The following is a 14582-nucleotide window of genomic DNA, read 5'->3' as shown; positions in this document are numbered from 1 at the left end:
CATAGTGTGACGGTAACTTGACGATAACTTCTTTTTGGCTGAACTTGAGTGTCTGAGTTTTTCCCTTTTTTTTTTTTTCTGTCAGTGCTTTACTGTTTTCAGGTTGCTGCTAGAGCCACGATTTCATGCATTCCTGGCTGCATTGCTCTTAGGGAGACAGCTTCGAGAGTGCCGGGTTCTCGTTTGCCAGGGTCACCCCGTGGGCTGGCCACTGTGCAGACCTAGTATGACCTTCAGTCCAGGGTCATCTCTGTCCCGCTGGGAAGCCTGTCCTCTGTAGCTGCTGTCACATTCATGTTCCCTCTGGCTACCTTCTGCTTTCTGTCTCCTTTCCAGACTGTCTGGCCCATCTCTGTCTTCCTGGAAACTCCTACTCCAGCCTACTGCTCATCGGTATTTGCTCTGAGCCCTGTTAGCCATGCCTCACTCCTATCTGTCTTTATTTCTGCCACCGCCCGCGCTCACGCATGTGCAAAAACCCAGGGACAAGATGAGGAGAGGCAGTATTTGAAGAGAATGGCTGTGGGTGGACTTTGAGCATGCTGACTTTATGGCTCTGGTAGGACTTGAGGTGGCAGGAGCTCCAGGACACTCAGGAGCTGAGTTGGTGCTGGAAATTTTGTAGCCATTGACGAACAGCTGAAGAGTTAAAGCCGCGACTGCGGTGCTCCCTCCTCACCCGTGGGCATCCGGGGGACGTCTCACCAGAAAGGCAGGGTGGCAGCAAGGAATCCCTGGAGGCAGAAGCCCAGGGAGGAGAGAGTTTCAAGAAGGACAGTGCTCAGGAGAGCCACTGACGTTACAGTTAAGTGGTGAGGCTTTGTTCTCAGGTGGTCGCCGGTGCCTTCGGGGACTGGTGTCGGTAAGTGGTGAGGCGGGACAGTGGCACAGAGCGGCCGCAGGCAGCTGTGTGCAGCGGAGCTCACGTTCCAGAGAGTGCGGGTACAGAGCAGTCCTTGTGCCCTGCCCGCCACACCCCGTGCCTTCCTCCCCGGAGGCAGCTGCCCTTGTGAGGTGTACATCGGTCTTTTCCCTCTGGCTTTTCCTGCGCAGCAGGCTTGTTTGGCCTGGTCACGTGGTGCACAGTCTTCCAGTCCGTGGTGTTTTCGAGGCTCGTCCATGCAGACATGCCTGCCGCAGTTGGTTTGTTGTCATTGGTGCGCGCGGTACTCCCCTGTCAATCTGCCACCGTGTATCCGTTTTACTTTGGAGGGGCAATTGGGTTGTTTCCAGATGGGGGCAATTACATGGAAATTGTGGTAGGAACGTATCTTGTGGTTCTTTTGTGCAAGAATTTACCCCTAGAGGTCAGGTGAGAACAAAGCTGATGGTTGGGGAGCCACAGAAGGGCGGAAAATGACTTTTCAGGTGGGATAGGTGTGGTTGAAGGCTCGGGGTAAGGGGCCAGAGAGGAAGGAGGTTTGCAGGTGTAAGAGAGAGGGGTTTGCTGGTGCGATAAGACCCCTAAGAGGCAGAAGGGGAGGATGCTTGCAGTAAAAACCATCTGGGAAGCCTCTGGAAAGCTGGAGGGTGAGAGAGGAGCTTTCACCTGCCGTTTCTCTCTGTCATGTTGGAAACACAGAAAGCTCTTTCTTAGCCGGTGACGGTTACTGTCCGAGAATGCCCATGCCTGTGTTCTGTGTTCTGCCCCCTTGCTGTGAACATTTTCTCTGTCTGCTTCTTGTAGTGTGGACTGCTGGTGCTCACGGGGGCCCACGGGGAGGCTGGCTCTGTGCTGTTCTCCCTGTTCTGGGCTGTCCAAGGCAGCCTGCTCTCCTGGTGCTACCTACAGCTGAAGAGCACGGACTCTGCAGTCAGAGGTGGTGCCGCTGACCTGATTGACCAGTGTGAGTTTCAGCCCCCAAAGTCCCAAACCCACCAGAACAGAGAACTCTTTGGGTTTTGACGTTCTTCTTTAGTGCCTCATGTGTGGGGTTACACAGAGGGTTTTCCCTTCTAAGTTACAAATTAGGTCTGTCTCTGGGTTGTTTTTTACTTCTTAAAATAGGGTTCTGTAGCATGTCTTTTTGCCCCGAGTGTTCTGAATGTGGTGGTATGCCTAGGAGTTTTCACCGTGGGGTCCTACGTCGTGCAGCACTCTGAGGTGACGCCACACTCTTCAGCAGAGCCGGTCATCCTGGCTTTAATTGAGTTGCCCAAACAAGAAAGTCTTGACCTTTTAAAGTCTAAGGCATATGTGACCACTGCTGTGGTCTTTGCAGACCCCCAAAGTCCTCTTGTTCATGTCCCATAAACCTGCAGAAAATGACATGACCTTCCACAGGTTCTGAGAAATGCGCACGTGGAAGATTGAGTCCCAGCAGTGTGACAGGACTGCTGACGGGGCCGAGTGCTGGCGCCTGTGGCTCGGACCGCGGGGTGGCCCACTGAAGACGGGCCCGTTGTGAGCAGAGGGAGACTTCAGCCTGGCCCCTGGGCTGCTCAGCCGGTCGATGATTCCCCCTCATCTTAAAGTAGCGAAGACTGAAAAAAATCACTCCCTTTAAAAGCGATCCTTCCCTGAGATTTGCACTGCTGTTCCTCCCTGAGGAAAACATACACATGACCCCAGTGGTCTTTCTGATGTGGGATTCTTGCCACCATACCTGTGACCCTCTCCAGCTTTGTTCATGATGACCAAGCAAGTGATGTGTCTACCACACATAATACTAATTACCGTCTTTATGTTTTGGTAGATGTGGGACAGTTTCTGGCAAGCATGAGAGCGATTTTGGAATCCCTTTTGTCACAGTATAGTGGAAAAACCATTGTAGAAAAATTATGTAATTCAGTGTTTTCGATGGCAGCCCGTCAACTGGTAAGACACAGTGATGGCCTTTGTAAAGGGGGAGGGTGGTGACCCACAGCCCCAGGCAGAGTCTGAGGTGGATGCTAAGTGCTTCGTTAATCTTCCTTTAGGTCATCTTTCTGCTGGACTTCTGCACTTTAGACATTTCTCATTGCACGCTCCTGAGAGAGTTCAGTACGCTAACAGAACTGTTGAGGCAGCTCTGTGCTGACCCGGAAGGAGTGCTGAATAAGGTAACCAGAGTGGATGTCAGAACCCCCGCCGCATCCCCTCTTGAGAGTGATGTGACAGTGCTGAGTGAACCCTACCGTTGAGGTTGCCCCCGAAGACCACCCCCCCCCCATGTTTTAGCAATGGTTTGCCAACAAGGATGAATGGCAGCCCGCCTTGACCTGGTGTGGTCAGCATTGGAAAGGAAGCTGTATGTCGGTCAGTCTCCTTTCACAGCACGTGAAGTTGTATAAAACCACATAAGGGAAGAACCAGATTGAAGTCTAGAAGAGAGACTACATGTTGAAAGGCAGGTTAGAAGGTTTGGTATTTAACAGAATTTTCTCCCTATTTAATCTCATAGAACACAACAATTTTCACTACCTTCTTTGAGTCTCAAAACAACTCTGTGGGAACAGATAGGGCATATATTATAAAGCCTTTTTTTTTAAAGATTTTTTTTATTTATTTGACAGAGAGAGAGAGAACAAGTAGGCAGAGAGGCAGGCAGAGGCAGAGGGAGAAGCAGGCTCCCCACTGAGCAGGGAGCCCGATGCAGGACTCAATCCCAGGACCCTGGGATCATGACCCGAGCCGAAGGCAGCCGCTTAACCTGCGGAGCCACCCAGGTGCCCTATAAAGCCTATTTTAATGGTGAAAAAGCAAAGACTAAAAATGGAGAGAGAAGGGAGGATGGGCTTAGATTTGCCAAGGTCCCAAATTCAGTGTTTTTCCCACTGGAAGCTCATGCGAGTAGTGAATTGCAAGAAATAGCTCTGTCAGGCCAGAAAACAGAAGCTAGTCTCAGAGGTACCGCCGTGCACTGGAAACCCCATGTATCCTCTGCTGAGGGCTAGATGCATGCTGACCTGTGTATGCAGGTGGGACACCGGGATTACTTTAGCTTGTGTGACCGTCTGTGTCTGGTGTCCTGGCCGTCTGTCTGGGGCGCTAACACAGATGCCCAGTTCACTATGTGGTGGGACACAGAGTGACCGAAGCTTGCTTTCTTGACTTGTTTGTGCAGCTCGATGCAGAGACTTGGCAGCAGGAATGTCCCGTGGTGTTACATACCTGGACAAAAGAGTCTGCCCACAACTATGAAAACAATTGCCACGAGGTGTCTGTCTTCGTGAGCCCGGGGGCAACCTACTTTGAGGTGGAATTTGACGAGCGGTGTGAGACTGAGAAAAGGTAAGACTCCCGTGGTCTTTTCCTAAGCAATAGTGGGTTAAAACGAGAGCAGGATAGTAATGGAGATTATGCCTTCCCAGGTATGATTATCTGGAATTTACCGACGCTAGAGGTGGAAAAACACGCTATGACACCAAAGTTGGCACCGACAAGTGGCCTAAGGTGAGTGGTGCTCCCAGAAGTGAGGTGAGTTTCTGCACCGACTCCCTCCTTTGTCAGCCCTTGGGGGTCTGGAAGGGAAGCGTTTCCCTCGAACTTCTGTAAAAGGAAGAGCTCATGTCCGAGTTGGCAATGACAGCCAGCCACCTGTTTTGTAGATAAAGTTACTTCAGCACCCAGCCTGCCTGTCGGTTGATGGGTCGTTTCTAGCTGCTTGGGCGCTGCAGAGGCCAACTTGAGTGGTTGCAACAGAGACCGGACGGCCCAGGAGGTCTAATAACTTACTGCCTGGTTCTTCACAGCACCGTTTGCCCACCCCTGGTTTCTGTCACATTGTCCGGTGTGAGTGGGGCATTGGTCCAGGAAGGCGCAGAGCATGTGGTGAAAGCCAGGAGTGCCCACTGGAGGCTTGCGTGGTCTCAGGGGCATGGTGGGGGGGGCGGGGGGTGAAGTGCTGCTTCCCGCCATTGGCGTGCTCTCTGGTGGTCTCAGTGGGGAGCACGAGCACCATCTCTGGATGAGCAGGGAGTGGGCAGATGGGCGTCCAAGGTTTAGAAAACTGCCAAAGTTGCTTCTTCACGCGGTGCAGTCGTGGATTTTGCATTTCAGCCGCTCCCTTGTCTCTTTCTCCTTCAGTCACCTGGGTGGGTGTGGTGAGGTAGGATGGTGAGAATGCAGACCGATGTTAGATTTAGAGTTTCTGAGTCTTGAAGAACATGCTTGCTCCTGAAGGACCTCATGGCTTCTGTGCTTGTCTCTAGAAAGTGACCTTTAAGGCTGGCCCTCGGCTGCAGTTCCTCTTTCACTCTGACAGCAGTAACAACGAGTGGGGCTACAGGTTCACCGTCACCGCCTATGGCCTGCCCGACGTGGCCGTGTCCTGGGCGCTGGACTTACAACTGCTCGTTTCCCGGCTGATGGGACGCCTCGCTGCCCAATGCATGGCGCTCAAGTCTGCGCACCGTGAGTCTCACGCATGTTGGCTCCACAGAGGGGCAGGGCGGAGGTATGGACAGGGTGCCCTCGTGGGCCTGCAGACCACACCAGACCGCAGCATAGACCGCTCGGTGCCGTGGCTGTAAAGTGTCTCGACGTGGACTTTGGAACACATCCCAGGGGCTGCTGAGGATGCCCTGTCTGGAGGACGGCTTTGGTCATCTTCATTTTCTTAGTGAAATTTGGAAGGCAGAAATAGAATAAATTTACCAGTATCCTTTAAACCACGTGAATATTTATGTTAAATACAGGAACGTGGATTTTGTCTTAAAGTGATTTCTTCAACTTAGTTATTAAATGCACCGAAGAAACAAGGATTATAGAATAAAACTTCCTACTGTGTTTTATTTCTATTTCATTTCTTGAGTTTTTCTGAATGTAAAAGGAAAATATCATGGAAATTGTATAATGGAGAAAGAGCGAGGAGAAAAGCCATTCCTAGTGCTAACACCCAGAAAGAACTCTTACTGACATTTTAATGTATTCCCATCTAGTCTTTTTTTATGTCTGTTCATAAACACATGTGGGTGGGTATTTAATTCTTCTTGTTTTTTTTTTTACAAACTTAAGTTTACAAATTGCGAACATTGCCCCCACTAAACACTTGTGCACGGTCTCCGGTTATTCCCCGGAGGTGGTCCTCATCTCGCTTCATCTCCTGCCCTGACAGGAATTGCAGAAGTGCCCGTAACCGAGGCTGTCCCATGGAAGGGCAGCGCCTTAGGGCGCCCTTGTGGTGGGGGTGCATCCAGGGTGCGTGCTTGTGTGCTGGGAAACGGGGGTGGGTCCCCTGCACGTCCTCAGGTTGCCCACAGACTCTCTGTCACGGGGAAGACACAGGGCTCTCACAAGCCTTCTTCTCTTTCCAGAGTTTGGAAGTGACATGGCAGTGCCTCCTGCAAAAATGGCGTCGGTCCTGAACTCCCCGCTGTGGAAACCTGTCTTCAGGCATCAGCTGAGTCCAGAGTTGGGATTAGCAGCGAGCTGGCCCACTCCCCCACACCAGGATAGTAAGGAGGTATTTACGCTTGCAGTGTCTTTCTACCTGGCATGGAGTCCGTTTGCTGATGGCTGCTGCTTCCATTATGAGCCCTTGTGTTTGCATCCTCACGCCCACTCAGCTCTTAGCGCCCTGAAGGCAGGTGCCATCCCTCGTTCACGTGGTGTCCACCCCGAGCACCCCAGGGGCCAGCGAGTCATGTTGTTGGTGCTCGGGAAATCTGGCCGAGTTGCTGAATAAGCCAGTTGAGTGTGTTTCTAGCAGCCGCTGAGTCAGCTGTCAGAGTAAACGGTTTGTGCACACTCGGTGTTCTCCGTGGAGCCAGCAGCGTGTTCTTTCGGGTTACGGTGTCTCATGAGCCCGACGAGTTGCTTGCTGTCTCTTTGCCGTCCCCCTTGCCTCCATCTCTGCTCTACCGCTCTTCCTCCCTCCCTCGCCCACATCACTCCGTGGTAGCTGAGAATCCTGGGGCTCTTCCTCAGCCTCCCCCCTTGACCTCTTAAATTTGGCTCCTTCAGAGCCTCTGTTCCTTTGGCTCCGTGACAGCCCACTGTCTTCTCTTGGCCTCCACTGCGGCCCTGCCTCCTCGGTGGGCCTCTCCTGTTCTTTCTTCCCTAGAGAGGAGGCTTAACTCGGCTTTCTTCTCTTCCCCACAGCCCACTGAGACTCTGTCACATCTGTGCAGACCCTCCCAAAACGTCAGCCCCGGAGCCCCGGTGCCTGTCCTGGCTCCACTCGCGTGTCCCTGCCCTCTCGTTGGGTGGTTCCATGTCAGTGTGCCGACTCCTCTTCACTCAGAGGTGGTCATGTCCCTCCTCTGGCTGCTCCCTGCTGTCACTGCCGTTCTTGTTTTCCTCGGCGCTGAGCCCCGGCGCCCCGGCTTGGTCTCAACGTCTCCTGCCCGGTCCACCGCCAGCCTTGTGGATTCTTCTGGTGGTGTTCAGCTCCTCCCAGCTCCTCCGTCTACATCTTTCTCCAGGCCCTCATCCTGCGCTTGTACTGGGACATTGAGACCTACCAGGGTTTTTTAACTGCTGAATTCTCTTGTTATATTCTGTGGCTATGCACCATTAATGTCTCCTGTGGCCCACAGGGTGGAGCCTAAGCCCCTCAGTGTGACAGTTAGGGCTCTGTCCAGTCTCCTTTCACCTTTACCCCTCCGCTCCCCAGCTGGGACTTGACTTCTGTTAGTGGTTTTGTTCCTCAGGGGCCAGAGCTGCTCAGTTGTCAGGGTCCGGCCGGAAGCCCACACCCACCAGGAGGCTTCTCTTTATCACCCAGCCTGCCAGGAGCTCTCCTGGGGGCTCTCAGTATGGGCTCCCCTTCCTGGCATTTGGCACTTGATCACCTTTCCCTCTGCGGTGGCACTCGTGTTCACGTGTGTAGTGTTTTATTTATGTTTTCCTTGTTTTTAAAGCCGTGTCTCTGTCTGGTTTCCGCAGTAGATTGAAGCTTCCTGCTCTGTCCTTCTGCTTTGTTCTAGTCAGTGTTGGGTGAACTTGGTTGTCCGAATGACTGGGTTCAACGTGCTGTGTTCTTGTTTTCTTCCAGGTCAAGAACATCCCCGACGACCCCTGCCACCACTTTCTTCTTGAGTTTGCACAGTCAGACCCTGCCCAGAACTTCTGTGGGCCATTTTCAGAACTTTTCAAAGGATTCATACAGGCATGTAGAAAACAGGCCCCAAAGACAGATATAGTTGCTGGTTCCGCTATTGATCAAGCTGTGAACGCCACCTTTGCCGCTCTGGTGTGTCGCACTCCAGGCTTGTATGAGAAGCTGCAGAAATATGGTAACTTATATTACAGGGATACTTCTGATCCGAAGGCCAGTGGGAACATTTCTAACATTTTGAAATATATCTCTACGCCTGTAGACGTCATCTCGTTAAGTCCTACTCTGCCAGTCAGAAGATCCGTGACCAGTTATAGTTAGTGGATTGTCATGTGTGCGAGGAGCCTTGAGTTTCCTGATCTGCAGGTCACTTCTTTCTCCAAAATCCTTGTGGGAAACTGCCAAGAAGTTTAAGGGAAGGAGACCCTAACTTGGGTTGTAGTCTTGGGCGAGAACTAGAAGTTGCGCAGCTTCGGGGTTACTCACACAAGCTTTCTGTGCCTTCGTCCCCTTATCTGTAAACTCGGGAGTTGGTAGCTCTAACATTCTAAGAAATGCGGGTTAAACCCTGAGTTGTTTTGGTAATTCAGTGTGCTGTTAACCAAGGAGGGAAACGTATTCACTCTTATCTTTAGACTGAGAGCTTTTGTCGGCTTCCTGGTTGGTAGCCCGCTCCTCACCATTTCTGTTCCTTGCATCCCCCCGAGATGCCGTCTGCGTCCTGTGTGTGTAGCCAGCAGCCGGTGGGACCCACGGGAGGGAGGGCCTCTCTCTCCCCGTAATCTCTCAAGGGAAAAACCTTTCAAACCCTACGTAAAGAGGACCTAGGACTTTTCCCAAGCACTTTGGCAGGGTGCGTGTTGCCTTCATGGTACAGATGAGCTGAGCAGGAACAGTGCTTTCCCCATTAGAGCAGGTCATGGATGGTTGCCGCTGTTAAGTATTCCAGTGACGGTCACTCCTGCCCCGTACCGCCCACTTGTTTAGCTCTCACAGTGCAGAGTTTATTTCCTGATTTCTAAAACATCTCAGTGAATCCTTACTCCCTCAATTCTTAGTATTTCCTTGAAGAAGCTGCTCAAATAGATAAAACTTACATTGAGGCATGAGTGGTTTATGAAAACCAGTGTCCTATGGAAGACTATATCTCTGCTAGGGGGTGGGGTACCAGGTGACCTGCCAGGTTTAAAAAAAAAAATCCAGTTTATGTTTTCATAATCAAATTATAGTAAGAGAGCTGGACAGTCTTTTTTACCTGTGGGAACTCTGAGCAGATGAAAGCCTTGTGAGTTTAAGCTGAGAAAGTTTCTGGCTGGTGGCAGGCTCCCCAGCCCCTTTTCAGATCATGTTCAGATAGCACATCCCTAATTTCAGGAGAGAGACACACACACAGTCTGATGTGGAAACTAGAAACACTTCCCTGAGTACAGGTTGTTTCCAGAATAACCTACCGCTGGGCTTTGGAGGTATAGCTGGTCTCCGTTCTTCAGGGGCTGTTCCCGGGTCCTACCAGGTGGAGCTCCTTGAAGGGTGGGCCTTGTCTAGCTCTAAGAATGTCTTAAAATGACTCACCTTTTTGCATTAGAGATACGTGGGAGGAGTTTTTCAACTAGCCTGTAAGCTGCTTGAGGGCAGAGCCAGGTCTATTTTTCTCAGCATTGTGTTCCCAGCGCCTCCCGCGTGTGTGGCCGGTAGCCCCCGCGCTGTTGGTCGGTTCCGCGGAGGCTCCATGGAGAGCTGTGCGCTGTTCTATGACCCTCCAGTTTTTACAAGCCAAGAAAGTTGTTTCCTTTAAACAAACAGCTTCTTTGTTACTTTTCTAATTATAAGAATATTACCCATTCATGTGGAAACTTACAAAGTACAGGAAAGCTTAAGATAAGGATCAGTTGTCATCTCACCACTTCAAGAGCACATTTATTAACATTTTTCTTTGTGTGTACCTGGCCTTTTCCTCTGGGCATATTTACATGGTATATGTATCTGTATATGTATCATATATATCTTTCATGTTTCTAACATGTATAGTCTTTTTAAATAGATAATTTTGTGTTTATACTGTTTGGAAACCATGAACTTTTTTCATGTTAATTATTTTTTATCTACTTTTAATACTCTTCATTTTACTTTTAATATTTTTGATATTTTACTTTCATATTTTTACTTTAAATATTTTACTCCATTTTTAATAGTATGTCCATTTCAGATGTTCACTTGAATAAAGTGAGTTTGTGGTAACACAGAGAACCCATTATGGGTGTTTGTGGCTTAACTGATCCCCTCCCTTGTTCCACCCACATGGTGTGAGCATCAGGGGAGAGACTTTTTCTCTGTGTTAGGAGATTTAGAAGTTACTTAGTGCTTAAAGTTGCAGTACTGAATTGAGTTAACTGAGTATAATCTCATCGTCTCTCCTTTCCCCAGTAAAAAGTGGGGGCAACACAGCCCTGAGCGAGGAGTTTGCACAGGTGTATTGCTTGGCAGATGGGATTCGAATATGGATGGTAAGATTTTCTTTGCATGTGATTCTTACGTATTTTGAGTTTTCGCACCACGGTTTCACGCAGTTAAGGTAAGCAGCTCTCGAGTTGTTTTTTTTTTTTTTTTTAATGAAGTTCAGTGACGTGAAAAGCTCTAAAATAACTTAGAACCCTTGAAGTCCTAGTGTAGTGAGTGCTGAGGACATTCGGAGTAAACAGGATGCATCCGTGAGCTCCCGGACACCCTTCAGTAACCCCAGGGCCACTCTGTGGGACCTCTCCGACTGGGCGGACGCTGGTGGCTTTAGGTGGGGGTAAGGCCGCTCTCCAGGGAGAGGCTTCCTGTGTTGTAGAACAGTGGTTCTGTGAGGTTGCTTGTGGCAGCCATGCAGTGGAGGGACAAAGCACCCTTGAGTGGGAGGACGGGCAGAGAGACTGTATGTTGTGTTACAACGTAACGTGACGTTACGGTGTGAGAGGGTCGCATGGTGCTGTCCTGCCGTGAGTGAAGGAAGTCAGCTCCTGTATCAGCTGGCACGTGATGACGAGCAGAAACAAGTCCTAGAGGAACCCACAAATACGTCCTGTCTCATGTAAAGTTTACACACAACCCAAAGCTGTGTGCTGTTAGGTACCTATATTTGTAGTAAAAATCTTCAAAGTCCTGGAAATGATGACCATCAAACTCAGGAGAACCGTTTTTATTTTTCTTAAGCATGGAGCTGAGTCCCTATGTATTATTATTATGGTCCATATATTCACAATCATCTTAAGTCCTGCGTAGTAATTGGGAGGAATCGTTAAGTCTTGGAGAGGACAGGCAATGAGATTGAGAGCTGGAGACCAACTGTAGTTCTTCAACAAGCGTGGTGGCTGCTCCTGGGTGTAGAATGGTCAGGTTCTGTGGCTGGTGTGAGTGGTGTGCAGTGGTGTGTTGTCCAGGACCCTTCCCACGTTCCCGGCTTGGGGACTTGCTGGGTGGTGGAAGCATTAACCAGACGGCGGGGAAATGGCCTTGGAGCTGGGAGTGGGCGGGTTGGGGGGGTGTGTGAGTTCATTCTGGGACATGCTAAGTATGAGGACACACAGGTGGTCTGAGACACCTAGCCGGGGGAGCCAGGGAACCTGTAAGAATCTAGCAGACGTGTCAGAACAGAGATACGAGGAGCTCCAGATCATTGGTGAACAGATTCTCTCAAGAGAAGCTAGAAGGTATTGTCATCAGGAGGGTGTGAGGAGGGTCACAACAGTGTGTGGAGGGAAACCAGGGCTGAGGTAGCGGCGTAAGAGAAAGAGTGATAAAGTCACTACCACAGACACTCAAAGTGAAAGGACTTGGCAGTTGACGAGGCACAGCATAGATCGCGCTTCTGGTTTAGTGTAGGACAGACTGCTGATGCCTGGGCAAGACACCGGCCTTCTTTCCCAGACGTGGCCTTCTGCATGGGCTGTCAGCACCATGGCCCACGCTGTGACCGTTGCCTGCGCTGGTACCAGGAGTGCTGTTCTCTGCCTGGCAGGCCCAGCATCACTTGCAAGCGTCCCCTCACACAGGGTAGAGTAGAGATCGAATTTTGGTCCAACTTCTGCAGCAAACTGGGTGTGTAACCCTAGCAAGACCCTTCATTTCTCTAGACCTCCACTTCTTTGTACTAGGTCGGCTTTGGAGAGGGGCCCCTCCAGCTCCAATGTTCTACGTTTTGTTTAAAGATTTTATTTCTTTATTTGAGAGAGAGGGGGGGTGAGAGCGCGCACAAGTGCGGGGGCAGAGGAGGAGCAGAGGGAGAGGGAGAAGCAGAGTCTGCGCTGAGCGCGGAGCCCAATGCAGGACTCGATCTCAGGACCCTGAGATCACGACCTGAGCTGAAATCAAGAGTTGGACGTTTAACCAACTGAGCCACCCATGTGCCCCGATTTTTTAAGTAATGGGATCAGGGGTACAACCCCCTCCCCAACAAGGCATAGTTGAAAAGAAGGCAGTGTTGCGGATATACTGTTAGCTTCAAAGCCTGGATTACTTGTAGGACAAACAATAAACAGCTGAGATCTGTGTCCTCAAGAGTTGGACAGTAATTGTACAGTTCTCCGTGATGTCGTGCTGTGTGCGGTGGCCCTGTCTGGACGCTGTAATTGTGTGGCTCAAACTCTCCCCCCAGTTGGAGATGAAGCAGAAGTCCCTGATAAACCTGGGGAATGAGGCAGAAGAAAAACATGGGTCAGAAGCGGCTGAGGTGAACCCCGAGAGCCTGGGTGAGTGTGCTGAGCCTTCTGTTTACACTTCCTAGGAAACTGGTGACCCGTCTTCGAGATGATTTTATTTATCTGAGAGAGAGAAAGAGAGAGAGAGCACGAGCTTGGGGAGGGGCAGAGGGAGAGGGAGCAGCAGGCTCCCCGAGGAGCAGGGAGCCCGATGCGGGACTCGATCCCAGGACCCTGGGATGCTGACCTGAGCCGAAGGCAGACGCTTCACCGACTGAGCCCCCCAGGTGCCCCTCTTGTTGTTTTTAAAGTGTGCTGTCAGTGAATGTTCAGTGAGATTAAGGAATTAGTGATATGGTTATGTTAAAAACTTGCTATTTTAGAGAAATGTGAAGTTTTTAGATGAAATAGGGTGATCCCTGCGATCTGCATGGAAATAGTCTAGGGGAGGGGGTGGCTGGTGAAACGAGACTGGCCTTGGGCAGGGTCAGGGGTACGTGACGGGGTCCTCATCGTCTTTTCTCTCTGCATGTTTGAAATATCCACAATAGGAGCGCCTGGGTGGCTCAGTCAGTTGAGCTGCTGACTCTTGATTTCGGCTCAGGTTGTGATCTCAGGGCCCTGGGATCGAGTCCTGTGTGGGGCTCTGGGCTTAGTGAGGAGTCCGCTCGAGAGTCTCTTCCCCTCCCCCTGCCCCTCTCCTCACTTGAGTGCACTCTCTCTCCCTCCCTCCCTCCCTCCCTCCCTCACTCTCTCTCTCAAATAAATAAGTAAATAAAATCTTAAAAAAAAAAAGGTGCACAAGAAAACTTCCTTTTAAGTGTACTGACAGTGCTGGGAAGATTTTGATTTGTATAATGACATAAGAGTTTATTTTCTTCAGAAGCTGTGTATGTCACTTTTTTTTTTAATTTCCTTTTAAAGATTATTTGAGAGAGAGAGTGAGAGAGAGCACGAGAACAGGGTGAGGGGAAGAGGGAGATGTATGTCACTTTATTAATGGAGGTATTTCTTGTCCAAAACTGTGGAGTTTAAAGAGATTCTTTTCTCTCCAAAAGTAAGCAGGAAGTTGAATTTTGACCTTTCTGCATTTAGCAAAAGAGTGTATTCAGAAGAGCCTCCTATTACTAAGATTTTTGCCTGTGGGAGTGAGTTCAAAAGAAAGCTGTGACAGGTTGGTGGCTGCAGATGAAACGGATCACCTCCAGCCACGGGACAAGCGCCCGAGGACGAGCTCTGTGGTGGAGGAGCATTTCCAGGCCTCCATGTCTCCTGTGGAAGCGGGCACCCTTGCTGCGGGCGTTGGGGGTCCTGGCTTGGATGTGCAGCCGAAGCTGCCGCCCAGCAGCGGGCACCCTGCCGCTGAGGTGTCCTCTGCCGCCGCCGAAGAGCCCTCGTCACCTTCTACCCCCGCCCGGCGGCCTCCCTTCACCCGAGGCCGACTCCGGTTGCTCTCCTTCCGGTCCGTGGAGGAGGCGAGGCCAGCGCCCACAGTGAAGGAGAAGTACCCCATGCTGAAGGATGTCCTGGACTTCATCAAGGACCAGTCCCTCTCCCACGAGAGGTGAGCTGCCAGTGCCCTCCCCGTACTCAGCGTTCACGTACAAGTGAGCAAGGAGTACTGGAAGGAGAGATCCAAGATTTGTGTTAGAACGGTCAAGACAAAATTGGGTGGTTACTTTTTTCTTTTAAGAAGTATTTTCTCACTGAAGGCTTGTATGTTACATGGTAGGTAAATTAGATCTCAGTAATGTATGCTAGGATTAAAAAAAAGAAGTTGGTTTTGGTAGCTGTCATTTATAAATGTGTCTTATATTAATCCTGGGAGAAACTTAGGATTTGAGATTTTCTGACAAAATTATCTGTCAGTGGGTCTGCATCTCTGGAAGTATTACGTGTTTTAATAATTTCCTGCCCTAAG

General features: G+C 50.4%; 1 protein-coding gene across 3 annotated transcripts in view; it reads left to right on the top strand.

Annotated features, from left to right (window-relative positions):
• Window positions 1–14582, top strand: part of ZZEF1 (zinc finger ZZ-type and EF-hand domain containing 1) — a 100740-nt gene that overhangs the window by 44366 nt on the left and 41792 nt on the right. For all 3 annotated transcript variants that reach the window (XR_003525159.2, XM_027624833.2, XM_027624832.2), the window contains exons 19-29: window positions 1688–1847; window positions 2697–2818; window positions 2920–3042; window positions 4047–4213; window positions 4294–4375; window positions 5134–5335; window positions 6238–6386; window positions 7920–8160; window positions 10407–10486; window positions 12619–12712; window positions 13757–14225. Coding sequence is in view for 2 of the 3 variants with exons in the window: in XM_027624833.2 (XP_027480634.2) it covers window positions 1688–1847; window positions 2697–2818; window positions 2920–3042; window positions 4047–4213; window positions 4294–4375; window positions 5134–5335; window positions 6238–6386; window positions 7920–8160; window positions 10407–10486; window positions 12619–12712; window positions 13757–14225 (1889 nt within the window). In the remaining variant the exon portion in view is untranslated. The remainder of the gene's footprint in view (window positions 1–1687; window positions 1848–2696; window positions 2819–2919; window positions 3043–4046; window positions 4214–4293; window positions 4376–5133; window positions 5336–6237; window positions 6387–7919; window positions 8161–10406; window positions 10487–12618; window positions 12713–13756; window positions 14226–14582) is intronic.

Source organism: Zalophus californianus, chromosome 16 (assembly GCF_009762305.2).
Source record: "Zalophus californianus isolate mZalCal1 chromosome 16, mZalCal1.pri.v2, whole genome shotgun sequence".
NCBI lineage: Eukaryota > Metazoa > Chordata > Mammalia > Carnivora > Otariidae > Zalophus > Zalophus californianus.
The sequence above is the reverse complement of the archived record's forward strand: the minus strand, read 5'-3'. Positions and strand labels throughout refer to the sequence as shown.